Raw genomic sequence first — 27,334 nt, forward strand, 5'->3', positions numbered from 1 at the left:
AACACAATGTCATTCAGATCATAGGTATGCTCATTCAAGTTTTATAGGTTTCAATGACTTCTGAGTCATCGACAAATTTCGATCTGTCAGAAAATTCATTAACAAGGCTGTTAATCATAACTGGGAAGAGGAAGGGACCCAGAAATGTGCCTTGGGGTACTCCATTGTGGCCATGGAGAGGGCCGAAATAATTATTAATGAATTTGACTATTTGCAATATATTTGATAAGAAGGAGGATACCAATTTTACCTGGAAAGAGTAAATTTTGAATTCAGTGACAAGTTTCACAACTAATATATTGAGGTTAACAAGGTCCAATGCTTTTAGATTATAAAAAGGAATTAAATCGCATTAGGCTTTTATTAGGTAAGGCCTCGTACTAGACTTTTCAAGAACTTTCCCAATGGATTTGATAATATGAGCAAGGTAATGGTAAGTTAAGTGGGTTGGGTGGGAAATAAGATTTTCTCTTTAGCCAATCTGCCAGGAATCCTTCATCAAGAATATGGGAGTGAGAGTAATAGGGTGAACACTTTCCAAGCTAGGCTTTCCATTTCCCTTTTGGCATGGGGGAGGGGGGGGTAATAAATTCCTGCTTCCGTATTTGCTGAAATTGCCCAGAATCTATATTCTCACTTAAGGGGAAAGACAAGGGCCTAGAAAATAAATCGCTGAATGAACTAGTACGAGGAAATGGAATATCCAAGGGCAGAAACTTGTTTTTCTTGGTTTTCAAATTATTTTTTCGATCTTTCAAGGAGAAATAAAGCGGAAATTACAGGGAATATCATCGGTTGGTAAGTATATCGGAAAGCTCTGGAAAATGGAAGTGAAGTAATGTGCGGTAACTTCAGGGGGATAAGATAGCTAGAAATTATGCTGGTCAAGCCTTCTGCAACAAAACTTTTAATCTCGGAATACCTATTTTCAGTTTATTTTAAACAATTATTTGACCTAATTTTTGTTGTAGGATCGAGCAGATTCAAGATCTTCCTCTTTCAGTATCTTTCTTAGCTTCATCCAGTTCACCTTTTCTAAGGACAGAACAAGAGGCATTATGAGTACTGTAAGTAAATTTTCTTGGGGGCGGGGGGGAGCTGAAGGTTTAAAGACATCGACTTTAAAACCATGAAAATGATGATCCCATGATTAACTTTTGATATTTCAGCCCCATGTTCCCGAGTAAATATTTTGAGGGTTGCAGTTTTTCTCGGATGAGTAAACTTAGGAATCTTTCTCAACGCATTATTGTACGAACATTCAACTTGAGTTTGAACGACACAGGTTGAAGAAGGGAGTAGTAGTCTCCTTCACATTTAGCATAACCTTTGATCAAACATCTCGTAGTAACAGGTTGTAAGTAAAGAGCAGCCATTGTCAATAGATATCCAAACAATAAGAAACGAAGTTTGAATTATAATATAAGTAACGAGAAACAAAATATTCATGCTGATTTTAAATATGCAAAATATATTAATTTTAAACTATCTCGTTATTTGTATTAGCACTTCAAATATCGGTGTATTTTTAGAAACAGGACATTAACTCTCAAAAAAGGGACGTAATATGATGAAAATCATGGAATCAAATTCAATATGTAATTGAGGCCTGAGGGGATGAACTCTTCCCTCATGTCTTGGAGATGATAGTTTATTCTGGGTAATTACACTTAAAAAAAAAATGCACTAAACAAACTCTTTTTCGAGAATCAATGCTGTACAACAGTCTAATTTTTATTTGAAGGGTTGAGTTCGAGGGGGGAGGGGTATTTCTTTTTACAATTAAATTGACCCTGGGGATGCCAATAAAAAAGAAAAGATATAAAAACCGATATTTTTTTTAAAACAAAAGTAAAGAGTAAAAAAAACTGAAAACTTGTTTAGAGGGATGTTGAACCAAATCAAAACACACTATGTGCGTGCGGGTTAGCAAAAGTTCCTAAAAAATATCTCAGAAACAGCTCAGAGCATTAAGGTGGAAATTTCAGGGGATGTTGAGGGGGATATTGAAATAACAAATAGACACTATGTGCATGTTACTGCTACTACTCCTGCTGCTAGTCTAATACTTCTATTAAGAGTAAGGGTAGCAACTCAAAATTTTAAGACAATTTTGAGGGGAGTGTTGAACTAAATTACAATCCACTATGTGGATGTAACTTGCCAAAAAGGTCTATCATTAATATCTCAGGAACAACTTGGAGTATTAAGTAGATACTTTCAGGGCATGTTGAGAAAGACGTTGAACAAACCAAAAGGGTTAGAGTTATAATTTGAGATTTTTTAGAGCATGTTGAGCCGGATGTTGGACTAACGGAAAGACAATATGTGACTTCCATTACTACTATTGCCGCTTCGGTAACAACTTTCTAAGGCTACGGATATTAAAATAAAACTTCCAGGGAATACTGAGGGATATAAAACTAAATCAAAACACGCTATGGGAATGCAGGTTGTTAAGAGGGCGTGTTAGCAATATTCCAGGAATGGCTTAGGGTATTGAATTGAAACCTTCAAGGTATGCCAAGAGGATGTTGAGCCAACCCAAAGGAACTATATGTATAGTACTACGGCTACTGCTAAATCTGCTGCAGTTACTACTATTACTGCTGATACTGCAACTACTATTGCTACTAGCAATAAGGGTACTACGGTGAAAATTTCAGAACATGTTGATGGGGATGTTGAACTAACCAAAAGGCACTATGCGTAATTACTACTGCTGTCACTACTACTACTATTACTAATATTCCTAGGGGAATATTGAGGGGATGCTGAAGACAAAGGTGGAACTCTTAGCGACTACTGAGGGGAATGCTGAACATAATACAAACGCACTTTGTGGATGCCTGTTATCGAAAGTGAGTAACAGCTATATCCCAGGAACAGCTTATATTATTAAGTTGAAAGTTTCAGTACATATTGAAGCTGATATTTAACTAACCAGCAGATGCTATATGCAATCTACTATTGCTACTACTATTACTGATAATATTCCTACTACTGCTTCTTAGACTGCTGGGTATTAAGGTTAAACTTTCATGAAATGTAGAGGGTAATGTCGGACAAAATCATAAGACACTACGTGTATGCAAGCTGTTAAAAGGACGTACAGGCAATATCCCAGGAATAATTTAGAGTATTAAGTTAAATCTATCAGGACATGTTGAGGGAGATATTGAACTAAGAAAAAGGCTCTACGTGAAAACTACTACTACTGATAATGGTAGTAGTGCAACTGCTAGTAGTACTACCATTTCTTAGGCTAAGGATACTAAAATAAAACTTTCAGGAGTTGTTGAGAAGATTGCATAATGAATGAAATTTTAGAGGTTTTGCAGGTTCAGGGTGCTAGAATAGGTTTGAAAATGAATGTTAAGAAGACCAAGTCACTAAGGCTAGAAATAAGCAAAGATGAAAAGATGACGCTGGGTAACGAAAACATTGATCAGGTGGGCAGCTTCGCTTACCTTGGTAGTATTATTAGTAAAGAGGGTGGGAGCAATGAAAATGTTGAAAGTAGAAGATCCAAGGCTCAGACGTTTTTTTTTTTTACAGTTGAAAAAATTTGGAAGAATAGGAAGATAATTCTATAAACCAAGATTAGAATATTGGAAGCTACAGTGCTGACAGTGGTCAAATATGGCTCTGGAGCATGGGTGCTCCGAATAGCGGATAAAGATTGGCTAGATGTTTCCCAGAGAAATTGCCTACGATATTTTCGTAGTACCCAGCTGACTAACCGTATTTCAAACAGTAGGCTGTACGCAAAGTGCAGCTCAATCCCGCTTTCTAGGGTTATAATGAGAGGAAGGTTGAGATAGTTAAGGCATGTTCTGCGGATGAAAGATGACAGATTGCCAAAGGTCATCCTTTTTGGCCAACCGTGTAGGGCTAAACGGAAAACAAGTCGTCTTTGGTTGGAATGGGAGGATGTCAAAAAGAAAGATTTAAAGGAAATGGGAACTTCCTGGGAGGGTGTAAGGAGGAAGACTTTGAACAGATTGGGATGAAGGAGGAGCGTGTCGTGTGTAGCTGTGCTAGCCTCAAGTGGCTTGGTGCTGTGGGGAGTTGACAGTAGTAGTTGTAGCTTTTAAGAGCTTAGCAATGAGTTCTGGTTCCAGATATATCCGCAATTATATATTAGCGGCAAACGGAAGTGACCAAATTCAATTAAATTACCTCTTATTACCTTTAAATACCTCAAGATTGAATAGAATTCCACAATTTGACAAATCAGCTTACTAAAACAGGAAATAGTTTGATTGGATGCAAGAGAGCCATACAAAACTGCCTTACCATTTTTCTTAGCTCAGGGTCGACTCCACCAAGGTAGGTCAACCTTAGAACCTCTTCATAATCTTGTAAGACACCGTCAAAATAGAGCTGATTGAACACTTCTTTAGTCAGTCCTGGACTTTCATCTGAAAATATAAAACATGTATTGGAAGAAATAAATGATACATTACTGGTAAATTTCCTTTGTGCAAATTACTCAAATTACAATCGTAATAATTGCCCAATGGAGCTTCCAGCATAACTTCCCACCAGTGAACCTCCTTGAAACATTATTCCCCTCACACACACAAAAATCTGTTCTCAAACACCTTCCATGACGGAACTCTTCAGGCACAAAATTACCTCCTGCACTTTTCCACTGAAATTTCCACCACCAAATTGTGGTGGGAATCTAAAGTTCAATTGTAAGAGCAGAAGTAATAACAGTAATAGCCCTGAAAGTTTCAACTTTATAGCTTCATTCCTTCTTGAAAAATTGTTGACGTCTTATTGATAGCAATCGTACACATAGTGCATTTTGATTTAGTTTTGAAGACACATAAACTTTCCGTGAAAATTTCAACTTTATACTCTATATATGAGGTTAAACATAAGCTACTGAAAATTATGAATAATATTTTTGAAAACGAGTAAATACCTAGCAATTTTTGAAAAATCCTAGTTAAACCCCTATATAAGAAAGGTGGTAAGATTGAGTGTGGTAATTATACAGTCATTAGCTTATATTCGCTAGGTAGAAAATTACTCAACATAATGATGCTTCTTAGACTTAGAGATGCTGTAGACAAGGTTTTAAAAGAAGAAGAATACGGTTTTAGGACGGGTACACAATTTGTCGACCCAATTTTCACTCTTAGATTAATAATTGTGAAGTGCCAGAGTCATCAAATACTGTTAGACCTCAGTTTTATTAATAATGAGTGTAAGGAGGCCTTGTTTTTGTGTTAATTTGCTAGCTCAATTTCAGTAAAAGTTGGAATCCCCTTTGCTCCAATAGATCGGTAATAAAGCGATTATTTCAAATTAGTTAAACTTGAGGATAACTTCGCTATGTGTAACTAGTCATAAATCTTGTAGTGAAATTTCTTTGTTTAAGTATCGAACGACTTTTGAACACAAGTTGAATACCCAATTTAGACCAGTCTTGTATAAAACAAAAGGAATGTCCAAAAGTGATACAAAATTTCAAGCTTTAGAATCAAGGCCTCGAAATACTAGAAAAAAAATACTTTTTAACAAAAAGGTTGTTCATTGGCGAAAAGAACGGGGGTAGGTCGCTAAGCAAATCAAGTATCAAAATGAATAAAATGTATGGATCAGAGAAAATAGAAATTATCTTGTGAGGAGAGGAGACTAGAACGGAACATTTGGTAAGTAACCTTTTTAACTAGTTATGGCAAGTACCCATCTAGTCTCTATTTCTTTAAATGTCAAGTTAAAATAATAATATTAAACCTTTTCGTAACTTTTGACTATACGGAGAAAATCCCATATCCGTGTTGAATTAAGTTATCAACTGAAATATTTCAAATTTCATTTGAAAATAAAACTGAAACAAATTAATAAACTTCTGACATACTTCTGTCGCTTGGGCTAAATCAAGATCCAATTTGAATTAATTTAATACTTACATTGGGGCCACTTAAACTGAAATTGGAGTCTGGGCGAAAGTTCCCCTTTGAGGGTTGGCAATAGATTTATAAAGTGTTTTAAATCTTACTGATAGTGAGGTAACCCTGAGGTCATTTGAGATTAAATAGAGGATGCGTAATCTAATTAAAATTGATTAGATGCGGAGAAATACCCCACTAAATAACTTAGGACTCTAAATTTTATTCTATTTGCTGACTGGTTTTATAGTTCGGTTAGTATATTTCACTTAGCCAAGGCTTGAGCAAATTAGACAAAAGACAGCATTTTACAGGTTAAAGTAAGCTAAAATAAATTCCTTCCCAGAAACTTAAACTTGTAGAAGCTCGAATAACTGAAGGTATGAGAGGGGGACCCTAACCAAGAAGTCAACGTTACGAGAGCCTTGGCCCTTCCCCTTTTTAAGGCAAGTGTCCCTTGGAGCTTAGCCTGATATTTATAAAAAATCTTACACTCAGAAAATTGGAACTATCAGACAATAACATTGCTTACCTCCTTGTGGGTTCTTCTGGCGTATATACGGATGAGGACCCTATTCCCCTTTTAGTCATTCTTTCATTTCTTTAACTCCGTTCAGACTGTTTATACAAAGGTGGCGTCAATGCTTATACAGATAGGTTAGGGAAAAGGAGAATAATATTGCCAAACTAAGAATTTCAAGTCCTTTCTTTATAGATAAATTCAATTAAGTTTTTCCTGCTGAAGTGAAAGCTTATCAAAAGTCCAAAGAACACTAATCCCTTTACAAGATATAACAATAGGATATCTTGATTTGGGCTAATGTAATAAATTGGTATCTAATCAAATACGGCTATTCCTAGTTTTGGCTCACCTGAGAAGCAATAATTTGAACTAAAGGATTTTAATACCCCAGAACTCAAGTCTTGATTAGCTATTCAATTGTAACTGTTTCAAGTATAAATATTCGATAGCTGTAAACTAAAATAATTCCTGTTTCTCGGTGAACAGCCCGGACTAAAGAGGAACCCTCCTGGACAACGGATACACTCAATGTAAGATTAGCCAATCCTGAAGAGAGCTATTGGAAGGGCTTATAATAAAAAGAATTTCAACATTTTCTTCTTTTATTTTACTTAATAATAAATTTAGTTGTCACTGAATTTTTCAGTTTTTAAAGATTTTAAGTGGGAGAGATTGCAAGGAGGCCTTATTTTTGTGTAATTTTGGTAACTCAGTTTCGGTAAAATTTAGAATCCCCTTTGCTCTAATAGATCAGAAACAAAGCAACTATTTCAAATTAGTTAAATTTAAAAATATCTTTGCTTTGTGTAACTAGTCATAAATCTTGTAGCGACATTTCTTTGTTTACGTATCGAACGACTTTTGAATCCATAATAAATAGTTGAATACGTAATTTAGACCAGTTTTCTATAAAACAATTTTGATGGACTTTGTTTTAAGGAGCACAGGAAAGGCAATGGGAGACCACGGAATCAAATGGGGAGGAAAGAGTCTCCTGGACTTGGATTATGCTGATGATTTAAGCATCCTAGATGAAAGTGAGAGCAAAATGAATGAAGTTTTAGTAATTTTGCGAGTTCAGGGTGCTAGAATTGGTTTGAAAATTAATGTTAGGAAGACTAAGTAACTAAGGCTAGGAATAAGTGAAGATGAAAGGAAGACGTTGGGTAATGAAAAGACTGATCAGGTGGGCAGCTTGACTTACCTTGGTAGTATTATTGGTAAAGATGGTGGGAACAGTGAAGATGTTAAAAATAGAATAGCCAAGGCTCAGGGTGTTTTTTCACAGTTAAAAAAAGTCTGGAAGAATAGGAGGATAAGTCTGGAAACCAAGATTAGGATAGTAGAAGCTATAGTAATGACAGTGGTTAAATTTTGCTCTGAATCATGGACGCTCCGAAAAGCGGATGAAGATTTGATGGATGTTTTCCAGAATAATTGCTTGAGGGTTTTTCCGGGTACCTGGTTGACTGACCGTGTTTGAAACAATAGGCTGTACGAAAAATTTGGTTCAATACCGTGCTCTAGGGCTATAATGAAAGAAAGGTTGAGGTGGTTAGGGCACGTTGTGCGGATGAAGGATGACAGATTGCCGAAGATTGTTCTTTTCGGCCAACCATCTAGGGCTAAACGGAAAGCAGGTCGTCTCCGTCGGGGGTGGGAGGATATCATAAAGAAAGATTTAAAGGAAATGGGAACTTCCTGGGAGGTTGTAAAAAGGGAGGCTTTGAATAGATTGGGATGGAGGAGGAGCGTGCGTAGCTGTGTTGGCCTCAGGTGGCTTGGTGCTGCGGTGAGTTGTTAGTAGTAGTAGTAGTAATGTCCTGAAGTGATACAACATTTCAAGCTTTAGAATCAAGGCCTCGAAAAACTTGAATAAAACCAATTTCTAACAAAAAGTTGTTGATTGGCTAAAAGAACAGGGGAAGGTCGCTAAGTGAATCAAGTACCAAATTGAATAAAATGTACGGATGAGAGAAAATGGGGGTTATCTTGTGAGGAGAGGAGGCTAGAAAGGAACTTTTGGTAAGTAAGATTTTTGACTATTTATGGCAAGTACCTGCCTTGTCTCCATTTCTTTAAATGTAAAGTTAAATTAATAATATTAAACTTTTTCGTCACTTTTGACTATACCGAGAACATCCGATTTCCGTGTTGAAGTAAGCTGTCAACTGAATCTTTCAGATTTCCTTTGAAAATAACACTGAAATAAAGTTATAAGCTTCTGAGATACTTCTGTCGCTTGGGCTAAATCAAGATCCTATTTTAATTACTTTAATACTTACATTTGAGCCACTTAAACTGCAATTGGAGTCTGGGCAAAAATTCAGCTTTGAGGCTTGCCAATAGATTTATAAAGGGTTTTGAATCATACTGATAGAGAGGTAACCCTGAGGTGCTTTGTGATTGATTAAAGGATGCGTAATCTAATTAAAATGTATTACAAGCGGAAAAATACCCGCGTAAAAAACATAGGACTATAGATTTTATTCTATTTGCTGACTGGTTTTATAGTTCGGTTAGTATATTTCACTTAGCCAAGGCTTGAGCCAATTAGACAAAAGACAGCATTTTACAGGTTAAAGTAAGCTAAAATAAATTCCTTCCCAGAAACTTAAACTTGTAGAAGAAGCTACGAGTAACTGAAGGTATAAAAAGGGGAAAACCCTAACCAAGAATTCAACATTAAGAGAGCCTTGGCGCTTCCCCTTTTCTAGCTCAGACCCTTGGAACTTAGCCTGACATTTATAAAAACCTTACACCCAGAAAATTGCAACCATCAGACAATAACATTACTTACCTCCTTGTGGATTCTTCTGACGTGTGTATGGATCAGGACCCTATTCCCCTTTTAGTTGTTCCTTCATTTCGTTAACCCCGGACCGACTGTTTATACAAAGGTGGCCTCGATGTTTATAAAGATAGGCTAGGGAGAAAGGGAATAATACTGTCAAACTAATAATTTCAAGTCCTTTCTGTTTAGATAAATTCAATTAAGTTTTTCATGCAGAAATTAAAGCTTATCAAAAGTCCAAGGAACACTAATCCCTTTTACAAGATATAACAATAGGATATTTTGGTTTGGGTTAATGTAATAAATTGGTATCTAATTAAATACGGTTATTCCTAGTTTTGGCTCACCTGAGAATCAATACTTTGAACTAAAGGATTTTAATGCCCCAGAACTTAAGCCTTGATTAGCTATTCAAGTGTAACTCTTTCAAATAGAAATATTCGATAGCCCTAAACTAGAAAAAAATCCCTTCTTCTCGGTGAACAGCGTGGACTATAGAGGAGCCCCCCTGGACAACGAACACACACGCAATAGAAGATTAGCTAACCCTGAAGAGAGCTATTGTAAGGGCTTATAATAATAAGGGTTGCAACATTTTCTCCTTTTATTTTATTTAGTAATAAATTTAGTTGTCACTGGGTTTTTAAGTACCAATTCTTACAAAAACACCTCAGTTATCACGCTACCACTTTTAGTCCTAAACAGTAGGGTAATCTTATATGAAGAAGCGTTTGATTCAGCTGATAGAACAGCCTTAACGAAGGTCTTATCCTTTTATGGTATACCAGAAAAATACACTAAAGGGATTAGTGCTATGTAGAAGAGTAACACTGCCACGGTTAAGGTAGGAATGGGTTAGAAGCTGGTTCTGTCTTAAATAAAGAGTTAAGCAGTGTTGTGTTCTATCCCCATTTATATGGAAAATTTTGATGGGCTTTTTCTTGAGGAGCACAGGAAAGGCAATTAGAGATCACGAAATCAAATGGAGAAGAAAAAGTTCCGGGACTTGGGTTATGCTGATGACTTAAGCATCCTAGATGCAAGTGTGAGCAAAATGAATGAACTTTCAGTGGTTTTTCTAGTTTAGGGTGCCGGAATAGCCTAGGTTTGAAAATTGTTTCCAAGAAGACTAAGTCACTAAGGCTAGGAAAGAGTGAAGATGAAAGCGTGACGTTGGGTAACGAAAAGATCGATGCAATAGCGCTGCCTAGTTTTAATTAAATCAAAACAAACTATTTGCATGCAAGTTTACAAAGGAGCATATAAGCAAAATATTAGGAATGGTTTAGAGTTTTAACTTGAAACTTTCAGAGCATATACTTTCAGGGATTTGGCAAAAAATTTGAAAATTGGAAAGACGTGGATATCAGATCAGAATTTGAGGTTTTCTGGCATAACCAGCAACACTTTAAGCGTCCTGAAGTACTGGTTCTGCCTGCCTACCAGCGGGTAAAGGCAGGCACACATAGCAGCCCCCACCACTGGGGTGTAAGAGGGGTCTCATCAGGTGAGACCTAGACCTATTTTAACTTGTAATTTGACTACAGTAACCAATCCTTGGGTTTATGCCACTGCTACTATTGTTGCTTGATGTTTTGTGCTGTTTGCTTTCTATTCTTCAAATTTCACAATCCCCTGCTTTGGTATTGGAAATTTGTTACTTGATTGTGGACTATATTCTGCCTTATACCCAAACTTTCTTATACCATTGCTTATTCTGTTCCTGTTTTGTTGTTTACTTCAGATAAGAAATGAAAAGTCAACTCAAGCCACCTCGTGAACTAAGGTCTGACAGCTCAATCCAATTCTCTGGATCAGAATTTTTTTTCAGAGCAACTACTCATGCTCACTAACCACATAAATAGCATAAAAATCAAACATAAAATGCTAGCAGATTCACTACAACCTGACAACCTTAAATCTTCAGCGAAAGGGTTACTTGATGACCTCATATTGGCTAAGATCTCTTCCCAGGTAGATGAGGCAGTGGTTGAAATGAAAGAGGAACAGACATTCATGCAACATAATGTCACTATCTTTTCAGATAGGGTGGATGCAATCAAGCAAGATGTGTATGCTGGCCTCAACCTAGATCTTAGTAATCAAGTGGATAAAACCCTTGAAAGTTATAACAGACGCATATTTTCTATTGAATCTTCATTGGCTACTTTAGAGTCATCCATGATAGACCTTAAAAACTCTTTCCAGCCTATCCAGTCCAACCTGACAAGATTAAATGACCGTTTTGAACAGCAGGCTTTGAGCAACCAAACTATTGTCTTTGGGGTGAAAGAGGTGACCTCCATTGAAAACACTGAAAGTCAATTCTTGTCACTATGTGCTGGGAAATTTCCTGGCATACCAATTATTCAGTCTGATGTTGTATCAGCCAAAAGAATTGGCAAACCATCTGCAAAACCCAGACCCATAGTTGTAGAATTTTGCAACCTACGAGTTCGTCAACTGCTTCTCAGACAAAAGAAGGATTTGAAAGGATCAGGGATTCTATTTTCTGAGATGCTTACAAAACCACGCTTACAACTTCTTTCATATGCCAAGTCAAAGTTTGGCTTACGTAATGTTTGGTCCAGTAAAGGTGATATCCTGTATAAAACCCAATCTGGAAGATTGGTTAAGTTTAATGATCAGAATAAAATTGATTTATGTGCTGCAAATGTAGAAAATTTAAAGTGATGGATTTAGATTTATTTTCTTATAGTATATTGCAATGTTTCTGCTGAGATTTACTTGCTGTTCTTAAAAAATTCCTCTATTATTCTTTACTGTCCTCACATAATTTTGCCTGGTACCATATTACACTTTGTGCCAACAGTTTGGATGATATGTCCCTTCCCACTAATATTTCTTTATGTTTGTTTGTGATTCTGTCACCTTCATGTTATCTGATTTACATTATATTCTTGTCGTGTCATTATACTTGTAACCCCCATAATATCAACTGGTCACACATTATAGTTTGCGCTAATACTTATAATAATATGTGCCTTCCCACTGGTTTTTCTTTATGTTTGTTTATGATCCTTTCACCATCATGTAGCTTGGCTTCTATAATGTTTTTGTCATGTCAGCACACTTGCAGCTCATATAATTTTCACTGGTCCCATATTGCATTTTGGGCAAATATTATGAATCATATATGTTATCCCACTGTTATTTATTTATTTTTTTTTATGTTTGTTTGTGATCCTATCACCTTTATGCAGGTTGATTTCTTTCATATTTTTGTCATTTCAGCATAATTGCAGCTCATATAATCTTGACTGGATCCACATTATACTTGGGGCCTATATTTTGATGAATATGTGCCATGCCACTATTATTTCCTTATCTGGGTTGGTGATCCTATTGCCTTCCTGTAGCCTGAATTCTATCATATTTTTCTCATGTCAGCACACATGCAACTCACATAATTTTGACTGGTCCCATATTATATTTTGGTCTATATTTTGAATAATATATGCCATCTCATTGATATTTCTTTATCTTATTTTTTGATGCTATCACCCTTGTGTACCCTGAATTCTATCATATTTTTGTCATGTCAGTATATATGCAGCTCTCATAATTTCTTACTACCTATATTATACTTTGGGCTAATATTTGGAATAATATGTGTCATTCCATTGATATTCATTTATATTTGTCTGTGATCCTATCACCTTCAGGTAGGCTGACTACTATTATATTTTTTTTTTCATGTCAGCATAGTTACAGCTGACATAATTTACTGGTCCCACATTATAAATTGGGCCAATACTTTGAATAAAATGATTCATTCTACTGGTATCTCTTTATGGTTTTTGTGATCCTCTCACCTTCATGTAGCCTAATTTCTATTATTTTTTCGTCAGTCCAGCACACTTGCAGCTCATGTAATAGCAACTGGTGTCACATTATACTTTGATCCAATACTTTGGATAATTTGTGCCATCCCACTTATATTTCTATGTGTACATTTACTATATGTGACAATTATGGGTGACTTCTCTTTTCTTTTGAATTCTTCTATTCTTAATTCGGTTATATTTGATCAACCAAGTAGGGCTAGTAAACAAGAGACTCACACGCTTGACCCTCTACTTGAATCTATGGTTAATTCTAGCTGTAATTATCACACTACCATTGATTATTGTGATAAAATTATACCCTCACAATCTTTAAATAGTAGCTTTAATGTATTTTGTTAGAATGTGTGTGGGATAAGAGAAAAGTGGAATAATCTGAAATCGTATTTGTGGTCTGATAATTCTTGCCCTATTGATGTAATAGGTTTAACAGAAACATGGTTATCTGATGGTGAAAATTTTACAGCCTATGATATGCATGGTTATGTTGCTGCCCATATCCCCAGAATGGTAACAAAGTGCTCAGGGGGTATTTCTTTATTTATTAAGTCTGATATTGAGTTTAGAAGAAGGTCTGACCTTGAATCCTTGTTTACATGAGTAGTTTCAAATAGTAAGACAGTTTATTCTCTTGTTATTGATCTGAAAAGCCAGTTTGCATGTGACACTGTTTGTTTGTTTTATAAGCCTCCTCCTTTTCCAACACATTTGTTCTGTGATTTGCTTGATCAACTTTCTTGAGTGGGGTCTTTCTCTAAAAAACGTATTTGTGTTTTGGGAGAATTTAATTGTAATATGTTAAATATTGGATCAAGTGAAGAATGTGACCATCTCTTTGGTGTGCTTTCTTCTGCTGGTCTACTTCCTTCAATTTTTTTTCCTTCTCGTGTTGAGCATACTAGAAATTCTGCCACTTTAATAGACAATATTTTCATTTCTCATTCTTCTAATTTGAAGTTTACTTCTGGTCTTGTTTTCACTTTATCTTTCTGATCACTTCCCTATTTATGTTTCACTTTTTGTACCTCAAACTGAGATTGCTGTGGATGAGCAGGGTGAGTCTTCTTTTAGAACTTCCACAGATAAAGAAATTTCTAATTTAACTCATAGTCTTCAGAGTAATGATTGGTCTAGTGTTCTTGAAGCTAATGATGTTGATTGTGCAACGAATTTATTTTTTGTCGTATGGGAGCACTGTTGGATAAGCCTTTTCCTCTAACAAAGAGGCCAAGGAATTCTATACCCAAATGTCCATGGATGTCTAGAGGTCTGATCAATGCTATACATATGGAGGCGTCTCTGTTCAAGGCTGCATGTAAAAGTGAAAAACAGGTTGATCTTTTGAAGTATAAACTTTATAAAAATGTACTTACTTCTTCAGTACGTGCAGCCAAAAAGCTATATTTTTCGCGTCGAATTGATGAGTGTAAGGGGAATTTGCGAAAGGTTTGGACTGTAGTTAATGAAGCTCTTTCCCGTAAGAAACTAAAACAGTCCCCCCCCCTTGTCGTTACAGGAAAGCTGATGGATCTTTCGTGGACAAAAATTCTTCAGCAAGCGCCTTCAATTCGTATTTTACCTCACTTCCTTCAGTTCCTAATCCACCCTAGAGCAGAGTAAGTAGTTTTCCCTTAGCAGAAAAGTCATTTTTCCTTTTTCCATGCATTGATACCGAAATTTCTAACATTATTTCTCAGCTTTCAAGTAGCTGTTCAGTTGATGGTTTTGGTTTGAGCTGTAATGTTCTTAAAAAAATTGGTCAGTTTGTTTCTAACCCCATCTCACAAATAACTAACCTCTCTCTTTCTTCTGGTGTTTTTCCTCATTTATTTAAGGTTGCTAATGTAGTACCTTTGTTTAAAAAAGGTGATTTATCTCTAATTTCAAACTATAGACCTATTTCTCTCCTTCCTGTAATCTCTAAGGTTGTTGAAAAAGTAGTGTATTGTAGACTCTCTTCATTTGTATTTAGTACTAATACGACTGCAGGTAATTCTCTCATAACTAACCATCAGTATGGCTTTCGTCCCAATTTTTCTACCTTGCATGCACTTTCAGATGCAACAGAGTTTGTGCGTGTTAACCTTGACAAGGGCTTGTGTGTTTTGGGTCTATTTCTTGACTTTTCAAAGGCATTTGATATGGTCGTTCACTCTGTTCTTTTGTCTAAATTATCTTCATTTGTAGTGCATGGAGTCCCATTTGAATGTTTTAGGTCTTACCTCTCAGGGAGATCTCAGTATGTTTCGGTAAATGGTACTTCTTCCTCTTCCTTGCCTATTGTGAAAGGCGTCCCACAGGGCTCTGTGCTTGGACCACTTTTGTTTTTAATTTATATTAATGATCTTGTTGATGGTCTTCATCCCCTTGTGCACCCTATTCTGTTTGCTGATGACAGTAACTTTTTCATTGCTGCAGTGGACCTGCCATCTGCCACTTCCCTAGCTTAAGGTCTTCTTGATAAAGTAAAAGATTGGTGCTTGTCAAATGGTATGACTCTCAACAGCCAAAAAAGTGCCATTGTACACTTTAGAACCCCTTATCGTATGAGAGACACAAGGCAGCCAACCATCCTGACTTATGGGAATGATATTATACCGCAAGCTACTATAGTGAAATTTCTTGGTGTGTATCTTGACTGTTTTCTTTCTTTTAAACCCCATATAACTCATACCCGTTCCCTTGTACTCCGCCAATCTTAAATGTTATACAGGGTTAACTCATTTCTTCCCCCAGATGTTATGCTTTCTCTTTATTATGCTTTTATTTTTCCTTACCTCTCTTATTGCTGTTCTGTATGGGATATTACTAATAAATCTCTGCTCTTCTCACTTCAAAGAGCCCAAAATAGGGCAGTGAAGGCTACTTTTCCTCTACCTCGTTTTTACCCTTCCTCTGATCTTTATAATGATACTGGAATAGCTCCGCTGGATCGTATTGTGGGTAAAAGTTACCTTTATTTAGCACATTCTGCTTTTCTAGGTACACTTCCACCATCTCTGCAGCGGTTTTTCTTTCTGTCAGGCTCAGGTAGGTACTCTTCTTTTTTACGTAGCTCTTATCACAGGTTCATTTTACCTAAGCGATCATCGACAGCAGGTCAGAGGTCTCCTGTTTATCAATCTATTTTACTATGAAACTCCATCCCCCTGATGTCCCTCTATCTCTTTCTGCAAAGGCAGTTTCTCACTGGGTATTTCCAGTATAGTATTTCCCCCTTTTTTTTTCTTCTTTTTTTTTGCATTTCATCCAAATTTATATGTCTTTTTTTTCATTCAATATATTTTTCTGATTTTTTTTTATTTAATCTTAATTTTCAATCTCTTCTTCGTTTATATATATATTTTTTTCAGTTATTTGTGAAGTTTCCTTATAATTCTCCTATTTTCATAAATGTCTCTTGATCCATTTTTTTTTCTGTTTTTTTTTATGTGCTTTATAATAGTGTCTTATTTGTTTTGTTGGCCCTTTACAAGCTGAGCTTCTTGGGCGTGTATAAACTTTAAGTTTGTAATTGTTTTGTTTTTAGCATTAATAAATTGATTGATTGATTGATTGATATTTAGGGGATATTGAACTAAATATTGGGACCTTTGATCCCTTTTGTTTCAGAAAAATGCCATTTTTATAAATTTAACTTCATTTATCTTCAATATCTAAACCCCGGGAAAACTTTTATTACGAGATGTCTGAAGGAATTCACAAATTAGTTAGTGTCTGAAAAAGCCAGGTGAGCGATGGCTCGTACAGCTTAAATTACAGCTTGAAAAGCTTCAATGGATGCTGGGAGTTTATTTGATTCGGCCATTCATCGCCCTTGGTCAGAGGTACGCGCACAAAGGTGCGTCTTAAAGTGTATTCGTTAATTGTAACAGTTTTTATCTTTAGTTCCGTTTTTGAGTCTGATATACGAGTGTGACCTCTTTGGAAGATAAAAATTAAGCTATTTTGTACAGCTGTGTAGACTATTTTTCCAGGAACCCAGACAGGGTAGAAACAGAGTTAAGAGATACCGTAATTATTATATTGACAGAAGGGCTCGTAACCTCCAAGAAAATAGTTAGAAATATTATTGGTGACCCAGAGTGGGTAATCTTGGCCTTAGAGGTTGGCCATTTGACTACTCGATCACGTTATCATACCCTTGGGCAGGGGATACTGTAAATTGGGTATTAACAAACCCTGTAGTTACAGAACCATTGTGGTAAGCGTGGGCGTCCTATTACTGTATTTGGCGCCATCAGGGGCTTTCCCCTCCTGTAAGTGGTGTAGCACCATTTTTGCACTAACAAGTGGTTACACTCGTATCTTACCACCACAATACTGGTGGTAGCGAAAAATGAGCTATCAGAGGCACTGGTAGCAAAAGAACGAGCGTTTCCGAAAAGACTGGTGAAAATTAGCCTACAGTATGTATAGGCTATAGGCTGTAAAAATCGGCACCGAAAGACAGAGTTGAAAGATTGCGAATTTAAAATTTGATAAGTCAGGCTCCTAAGCGACGCAGTGCATGAGAAAAGAAAGAGCCCCCTTTCATTACCTCCTTTCATCAAGGTTTGGTCTGAGCCTACAGGGAAATTAGAGAAAAAGAAAAAAAATACGGAATCATGAAGAACTAACTGGGCTGTACCTTTTTAGACAATAATAAAAAAGAATAACGTGAAATTAATTGAGTTTAAGTTTACAGTGGTAGAATCTCCGTATTGGAAAGTATTACAGGAATTAAGAACAAATAAGAAAACAGTGAAAGTTGGGTTATTATTTGAGTAAATTGGTGGACTTAGATATAATCTTCAGTGACGAAGGTTATAAGATTATTGAAGACGATAAATTATGAGAATTTTTTCGTTTTGTGCCCACATTTTATAAGGAAGATGGGAGGCACCTGTCCTATTGAGTAATCGGCCTAAGAGGAGATTACATTTGGAATAAAAGTATCCAGGGAGGATACGTGATTTGTTTTATAGGGTAGTTCCCATGTTTGAGTTTTAGTCCAGCTAATTCACTAGTGGAATATTTTCGCGGTTTTTCAGTTTACCTTCTCGTTCAGCCCCTGTCAAATCGTTTCTCGGAGATACTTTTCGCTCGCGTAAAATTGCTTGCTGGGAAAGAAGTCGTTATTCCCTAATGAAGTCTATATATCCCGGTTATTTGAAAAATTGTTGAAACTCATTACACGGTGGTAATCATTCACAATAGTAATTGCGTATCATAATTTTTGCGTATGCCAATTGTTGCACTTGCCAAGATTGACTAATTGATCAAGAGATAATATAATCAGAAAGGAGTATACGCGGTAAAATGAGGGGGTACGACATAAACAAAGAAGATATAATTTATGAAAAAACAAGACGAACTCACCCCTCAGATGCTGTGCAAAATGAAGGGGAGTTGAGGGTAAGAGAAAATACAATTATAGAACAAACAGACTCAGAAAATGAATTAAGAGGATATAAAGACAAAGAGAATCATAGTAGGCAAACTATGACTAATTAATTAATAGATAGTATAATCGGGAAGGAGTATTCTTAGTAAAATTAGGAGGTACGAAATAAAAAAGGAAGATATAATATATGAAAAGACAAGACAAACTCACCCCACAGAGGCTGTGACAAATTAAGGGGAGTTGAGGATAAGAAAAAATACAATTATAGAACAAACAGACTCAGAAAATGAATTAAGAGGATATAAAGACAAAGAGAATCATAGTAGGCAAAGTAGCAGGAGTAGTAGAAGCTCGATTTCCAGCAGGGGCTCGCAAAAAAGCACTCAAATAGATATGAAACAATAAATATTATATTTTATGAAGGAAGAAAGAATAGCCTGAGAAAGAAAAGAGAAGGAAGATAGAGAAAAAATAGAGAATATCATAATAGCCACAGAAAAAAAGCAATAGGCTGATAGAATAGCCAGAGAACGAAAGGAAGAGGCTGATAGAATAGCCAGAGAACGAAAGCAAGACGCTGATAGAATAGCCAGAGAACAAAAGGAAGAGGCAGATAGAGAGGGCAGAAAAGAACTAATGCAAATAATTGCAGGGAAAAATTCCCAGGAGCCACAAGGATTGTCCAAAGTAAATTTAATGCATACAGTAAACTTTCAACCAATGAAAGAGATTAAAGATTGCATTTTCACCTCTACAATTATGTAAGAACCGCAGAATTCAACGTACTGCCAAGAGAAAATTTGGTTACTAAAATGCAGCTCTTCCTTAACCACATAACACAAATTGCATATAATGCATTACCAATGCACTACTCGATGGATTTTGAAAGGGTAAAACAAGCCATTTTTGAAAAGTTTCAACTCTCCCCTGAGCTCATTCAAAGAAGGTTTAGAAGTGAAAGAAAACGAGACAACGAAACATATAAAGAATTCGGGTATAAATTGAAGATATGTGTTTAAAATGGCTAGAGTTAGAAAATTATAGAATGTTAGAAGACCCAAAAGAGAAAAAGGAAAAATTGACGGAAGTGATAGATAAAACAGTAATGGAACAATTTTAAGAAAATACCCACAAAGAATTGAAAATATGTTTGAAAGAAAAGAACCCCCAAAAAAGCGAAGAAATGGCGGAAATTTTAAATAGGTGGACTGAAATAAGAGAGGAAGTTGAGGATACAGACATATTTCAATACAGAGAGTATAACAAAAATAGGCACTATAACCCAGCGCAAAAATAATTAACTTGCTATAACTGTGGTACTACGTGGCATTTTGCAAGAAACTGCCCCAGTAAATATGACAAAAAATCACATAAAACGACAGCCTGGGCCAAGACCCATAATAAGGGAAAAAATTACGCATTTGCAGAGTCGCATAAAATATACAGAAAATCGAACGGGGAATTAGTTGAAATGGCAATTGATTCTTGCAGTGACCAAACTTATGTGCGAACTGACCTAATTAATAAAACAAAGATAGACCATAAAAATAAGATTACAGCATTATTTTATTATAGGAGACTAGCACCCATGCCCGTCTCCTTGGGTTAGAACAGAAACTGCAAATGACGACGGTACAATCCAAAGAAAAACGATAAAAGTAGGGTTAGTACCTACTCTAGCAGTGGATGTTTTAGTAGGAGAAGACTTATCGGAAATCTTCTATCCTTAAAAGTGACTTCCTTAACAGGGGGAAAATTACAAAACTGCACTAAGACGGGAAAATCTACAACTTCATTGACTAAGGGAGGAGGTGGACCGGCTCATAAATCAAATTGGGAGGCTAAGCCCCCCTGTCGGAAAAACAAAATACTTGATACTCGTGTTCGAAATGTTGATAATCCGCAAAAGCGGGATACGGAAGTAAAAAGACCACATAATATTGAAAATGAGACGCGCAAAAATGATTTTTCGGGAAAGTTTACAGAAAGTAAAAAACTTTAAAACACTTTTAACGAATATGAGTAGCCGAAAAAATATTTTCCAAAATGAAGCACTGATTGTACCAGAGAAAAATGAGAAGAAATTTAATGTACGCGCTTTTCCTCATAAATTTCGAGAAATTTTTAGTACAATATGAAAAAACACATGTCGGATTTCAGTTCCCATTTGATAGCGAAATATTTGTTTCGGCGGTAAAAGTAAAGAAAATTAAAACAGAGAAAAAAAGGTGCAACGCGGAATTACAATTAAGAAAGGCAGTCAAAGTATAATGGACTCTGGAGTCCAGTTCAGATTTTATGACGATTTATCTAATACTACGGCAAAAAAAGAAAACTAGAAAAAAAAGATATTAAAAGGAATTACAATAAAGAAATACAGTCAAAGATAGTAGACACTGGAGGACGATTCCGATTTAATGATGGTTTAATGTTCACGATTGGAAAATTTGAGAAAAGTAGAAATGAAAAGAGAAAGGCAAAAAGAGACAAAACTTTGAGATTCAGCCTGCAGTGGCGAAAAATAAAGTTGGACGGGCTGTGCCTAGCTAACATAAATAAAATGGATAATAGGATGAAAAATAAAAAGTTGGATGGGCTGTGCCTAGCTAACATAAATAAAAGGGAGGACAAAGAGGTCCAAGGCCAATGGGGAATAAAACAAGATGATTACGCTGGGAATATTACAAAATTACAATAAGACAAATCAAAACTTAGGAGGGAGGAGAAGACCCATGACATATTAAGAGAAACTACAGATAATCATGACATAGAATCGACTAGTCAACAACGGGTTAAGGAAAGATTGAAAGATACTAAATTTTGGGCTGGATTGAAGAAATTTGGGAAGGAATCTGATATTGAGAGTTTAAATTTGAGAGTTAAACTTGAGAGTTTAAAATTTGATAATGTGAAATATGGTTGGAATAATTTTAGAAAAATAATTCGTGAAGTTGCTGAAGGTGTATTAGGGAAGAAATCTAGAACTGCAGCTAAGAATATTAGTGAAAAAGCTTTATGTTTAATAGGAAGGAGAAAGGACTTGTACAAGAATTATCTGAGTGATAGATCATACGAAAATAAAAGGAATGTAAAGAAAGTGAAGAAAGCATTAAAATATGAACTAAGGAGGTGTGAAGTGGAGGCTATGGATAAAATTGTCGAGGATCTGGAAGATGCAGCTATACGGCATAATACTAAAATATTGTACTGGCACGTCAACAAATTGAGAGGGAGTAGTCAATCCGGACTTGGCCCAGTTAAAGATAGAAATGGGGTCGCAATTAGCGATAAGGAAAAAAACTAAAGAGAGATGGGCCGAACATTTTGAGAATTTGCTTAACCGAGAGAGAGTTGCAGGAAAAAATATAGAGGAAAATGAAAAAGTTTGTGATACCTTGGATGTGAAGGAAGATTTGTTTTTTTGAGGAGGAAATAGCAACAGTACTAAAAGGATTAAAAATAATAACGCCCCAGGTACTGATAGGGTGGTAAACGATTTTCTTAAATATTGTGGCTCTGAGGTTACAAATAAGTTGCTGAAGAATATGAATCTGATTTCTGAAAAAGGGGAAGTAACTAACGATTTTATAAAAACCATAATTAAGCCACTGTATACGATAGGTGATAAAAGTGAATTTCGTTATTATCAAGTCATTAGTCTGGTCTCTGTAGGTAGCAAATTACTTAGTAATATGATACTTTTTATACTGAGAGATGCCGTAGACAAAGTTTTAAGAGAAGAGCAGTGCGGTTTTAGAAAAAGTAGAGGATGTGTCGACCAAATTTTCACTCTTAGGCTAATAATTAGGAAGTGCCTGAGTTTTCAAACACCTTTGGTCTTCAGTTTTATAGATTATGAGCAAGCGTTCGATTCTGTTGATAGAAGAGCTTTAGTAAAGGTTTTATCCTTGTATGGTTTACCAGATATACACATTAAAGTGATTAGTGCTGTGTACAAGAATAACACTGCTACAGTTAAGGTAGGAAATAAGGCTAGTAGTTGGTTTTGTATCAAATCAGGAGTTGAGCAGGGTTGTGTTCTATCCCCCTTTGTATGGATTATTTTGATGGACTTTGTCTTAAGGAGCACAGGAAAAGCAATGGGAGACCACGGAATCAAATGAGGAGGAAAAAGTCTCCTGGACTTAGATTATGCTGATGATTTAAGCATCCTAGATGAAAGTGTGAGCAAAATGAATGAAGTTTTAGAGGTTTTGTGTGTTCAGGGTGCTAGAATTTGTTTGAAAATTAATGTTAGGAAGACTAAGTCACTAAGGCTAGGAATAAGTGAAGATGAAAAGGTGACGTTGGGTAATGAAAAGATTGATCGGGTGGGCATCTTCACTTACCTTGGTAGTATTATTAGTAAAGATGGTGGGAGCAGTGAAGATGTTAAATATAGAATAGCCAAGGCTCAGGGTGTTTTTTCGAAGTTAAAAAAAGTCTGGAAGAATAGGAAGATAAGTCTGCAAACCAAGATTAGAATATTAGAAGCTACAGTGATAACAGTGGTCAAATATGGCTCTGAAGTATGGACGCTCCGAAAAGCGGATGAAGATTTGCTAGATGTTTTCCAGAGAAATTGCTTAAGGATTGTTCTTGGTACACGGCTGACTGACCGTATTTCAAACAATAGGCTGTACGAAAAAAGTGGTTCAATACCACTCTCTAGGTCTATAATGAAAGAAAGGTTGAGGTGGCTAGGGAATGTTGTGCGGATGAAAGATGACAGATTTCCGAAGATTGTTCTTTTCAGCCAACTATCTAGGGCTAAACAGAAAGCAGGTCATCCCCGTCTAGGCGGGGGAGGACTTAATAAAGAAAGATTTAAAGGAAATGGAAACTTCTTGGGCGGGTATAAAAAGGGAGGCTTTGAATAAATTGGGGTGGAGGACGAGCGTGCGTAGTTGTGTTGGCCTCAGGCGGCTTGGTGCTGCGGTAAGCTGTTAGCAGTAGTAGTAGTAGTAATCTGGTATTGGTCTGATCAACTCAAAAGAAGGTTTGTTTCTTTATGAGGGAGAGGAATCCCTTGGGAAAGATCCGCTGCGGGAAGACGTGAAAGATAGCCCTTTTCCTCAATTCACAACTGGCGGACAAGTTGTGATCCCTTTACAGAAGCCTTGTCTTTCCAGTCTTCAATTTCATCTTCATACCTCATCGCCAAGCCTTATTCATTCGATTATTTTAGGGGATGAGACTCAGAAAAAGCGATTCTTGGTTCGCTCAAAATTTTACTTCATTTCCTTGCACCCCTATCGTTTTCAGAGGCCTGTGTATTTTCGGCCTTGCATTACTTCAAATTATGCTAAGGGGCAATTTAAATTTTAATTGAGATGTCCACTGTCCACTGATAGTGTTGTTTCCACTGATAGAAATTAAGAGGCTAGTTCAGCCAATTTCTCATGATGGCTGGCATTTTCGAATGTGCCAGAAACTGATTCTCTGCTCCTCTCAAATGTAAATTCGTGAGAGCGAGAAAATTTGTATTTTAGATTGTGCCCGAGCACGATCATTTTCGGCGAATCTTGGGAACTTCAATTTTCAAAACCAAATGCGGATGCCATACGACAGAGACTATGGTGCTTCTAGAGGAGAGACATGTGGATGAAAACAGATTCTGAGCCAAGCGATGGAAGCACAGATAATGGTGGAAGAAAGAAGAGAAGATAAACAATTTTTGTGATTTTGAAGTTGGTGCTATTTATTTTTTGTTTTCTGTTGTTGTGCTCTGACCTATGGCGTGGTGGTAGTCATTTTTCTTAAGAGATAGGTGTTGGGACCTTTGGCCCCTTTTGTTTCAGAAAAATGCCCTTTTTATAAATTTAACTTCATTTATCTTCCATATCTAAACCCCGGGAAAGCTTTGGTTACGAAACTTCTAAAGGAATCCACTAATTAGCTAGTGTCTGAAAAAGCCAGGTAAGCGATGGATCATGCAGCTTAAATTTACAGCTTGAAAAGCTTCAAAGGATGCTGGGAGTTTAATTTGATTCGGCCATTCATCGCCTTTGGTCCGAGGTGCGCGCGCAAAGGTGCGTCTTAAAGTGTATTCGTTATTTGTAAGAGTTTTTCTCTTTAGTTCCGTTTTTGAGTCTGATATATGTGTGTGACATTTTTGGAAGATTACAAGTAAGCTATTTCCTACAGCTGTGTAGACTATTTTTCCAGGAACCCAGACAGGGTGGGAACAGAGTTACGAGATACCGTCATTATTAAATTGACAGGGGGGTTCGTTACCTCCCAGGAGATAGTTAGAAATATTAGTGATAACCCAGAGTGGGTACCCTTGGCCTTAGAGGTTGGCCATTTGACCGCTCGATCACGTTATCTTACCCAGGGGCAGGGTATGCTGTAAACTAGGTATATTACCAAACCCTATAGTTACAGAGCCGTTGTTGTAAGTGCGGACATCCTATTATAATATTTGGTGCCACCAGGGGTTTTCCCCTCCAGTAAGTGGTGTAGCACCATTTTTGCACCAATAAGTGGTGACACCCGTATCTAACCACACCAATACTGGTGGCATTCGTGGCTTACCAGTATAATATTAAACAAAAGCCAAAAAGGTTCTTCGTGCATGTTACAACTATGGCTACTTTTACGACTTCTACAACTAAAACTTCTACTGATGCTAAGGCTATTAAGGTGAAACTCTTAGGGAATATTTAGGGAAAGTTGAATTAATTATGGAAATTACTTAGATTCAGAAGACTGGTGCTTCAGGACCTCGTAGAACAAAATGTTACGATAGCGTTCAAATAAGGGGTTGGCTGGGTTTGAGAATATGGCGACTTATTATTTATGCAGCGTAATTTTTGGGTTTTGTTTTGAGAAACATCCATCGTTTATATTTAAACATGAACTTTGGCTTTGTCACTGATTTAAATATAGACCTAAATAGGAGCCAACAACAGAGCAATATTGGGCAACATGGCCAAATATTCCCCCTTCAAATCCAAATAAACAGACTTTTTAAACGACCCGGAAATTATAAACCGAGAATACCAAACGGAACAAAAAATGTCAAATATATACAGTTGAAGTATACATCGACCGAAGCAAAAAAACTCGTCTATCGAAAAAACAAAAGATCAGCCGCTTATATAAGCAAGAAGGAGTCTTCCACCAAATGAAATCAAAAAGACAGAAGCGAAGCCCACTTTAAAATGGAAGCTTGAAAACCCAAAAAGAAAACGAATAATTAACAAAAATGACCCAAACATGATGTAATATTCATAATGGCTTACGGTAGCATAACTCTTAAAGACTTGACATATTTTGCCAAAATTTTTACATTCATTTAGTTTCTCAGAAGAAGAGTTCAATCAAACTTGAATGGCGAGAAGTGGAATTTGAGATTGGATAATTACTGATTGGATAGTTCACTAACGCTGGTCGGAGAAACGTCAAATTTGGATTTCTCAAACACTGCATTTTCTGAAAGCGGGCCCTGAGTGATAGTTGGTTCTATTACCATACAGGGGCCTTTGCGAGTAAGTATCACTCCATGTTTTTTTGAAAATTTTTGAAGCCTTAGTTGAATTATAGTTAAGAATTATGGCACTCACGAGACAATATTTTGATGAACAAATGGACAAAGTCCTTCAGAAATTCGTACGTCTTCAGCAGTAAGATAAACTTCTACGGTCGGAAAACAGGTTGCTCAGAAATGAGTTTTTAAGAGTTAAATCGACCGCTCTTTGGTCAGAACTATACTCAAAAAAAAACAATCTTGTTATCCACGGTCTAGAACCTTCAGATGGCAAAGATCTCCGTAAGAAAGTAGTTGGCTTCTTCGAATTAAAACTCGGAATAGCTACTGTGAATGAGATACAGATGAATGTGGTATACAGAATTTCGAAGAAACCGTCAAATGTCGAGTCGTCTGGCTCTAGCGGTCCAACACTGAGAAACAGCGAGCAACGAAAAAATTCCACTGATCCGATTTTTGCTAGCCTTGAAAATTTTGATCGGTCAGAAATAATGAAAGAGTCTGGTAAATTGAAAAAAACCGTTTTTAGCGTATCTGTTGACTTGCCAGCTGATCTCGAGAAACGACGCAAAGAACTTTTATCACTTGGTTATAAGCTACGAAATTCAAAAATAGCGAGTGAGAAAATAGTAGAAACGCGTCTGATCCAAAAAGGGATCAAACTTTGGTTAGAAACCAAGAAATCAAAGACGGCTCAGTGGATGAAGTTTCCAGACGAATGCTACGATCCGCTCAAGCTTCCCCGCGATGGCTCCGACAATGCGAATGATTCTAATTCGGACGCTTAGAATATTTCTTTTTTTTGTTAATATTTTGTGAGGTTTGTGGGGCAGCTATAATACTGAAGTAATTAGGAGTGAATATTGGAAAATTTAGAGCAGCAAAATTGATGAATAATTTAAATTTAAAAAGTATTATAACTGCGCCATGACAGAGTGTTTATGTGTAATTTGCCGCTTGCATATTCTTGATTTCTCTTTATACAATGAGATGTTTTTCCTTTTCGTGTGTTCTTGCTTTGTTTTTCTTTTCCAGAGTTACAAGAAAATTTCGGGTTTACAAACTTCAGAGTGGTCTACTGCTCTTCTCAAACGTACAGCCATTGCCTCTCTTCAGTATGTTGGTAAGTAATGAATTCCTGTTCTAATCCTCCCGGGGGTGCCTCCTCGTCGACAAGCCAAAGTAATGCTAGATTAGTAGAGCTGGAAGAAAATTTTTTAGATTTAGAAAATATTTTTGATTTAGAAATTAATAATGAATCGGATACCCCGTTATTTGATAAAAGTAAATTTCCTAGAAGCCGTCATGAACAAGTGTGTAATTTCAATACGGGACGCTCTGATTCTCAGTTCACTGTCCTTCAA

At 36.5% G+C, this 27,334-nt stretch overlaps 1 protein-coding gene across 1 annotated transcript in view; it reads right to left on the bottom strand.

Moving 5' to 3' along the window:
- Window positions 1–27,334, bottom strand: part of LOC148954757 (small G protein signaling modulator 1-like) — a 106,757-nt gene that overhangs the window by 1,689 nt on the left and 77,734 nt on the right. Inside the window, exon 6 of the mRNA XM_089086504.1 lies at window positions 4,300–4,424. Coding sequence (XP_088942630.1) covers window positions 4,300–4,424 — 125 coding nt within the window. The remainder of the gene's footprint in view (window positions 1–4,299; window positions 4,425–27,334) is intronic.

Source organism: Artemia sp. Qi Xiang Cuo, chromosome 3 (assembly GCF_049724085.1).
Source record: "Artemia sp. Qi Xiang Cuo chromosome 3, ASM4972408v1, whole genome shotgun sequence".
In the NCBI taxonomy this organism is placed as follows: Eukaryota; Metazoa; Arthropoda; class Branchiopoda; order Anostraca; family Artemiidae; genus Artemia; species Artemia sp. Qi Xiang Cuo.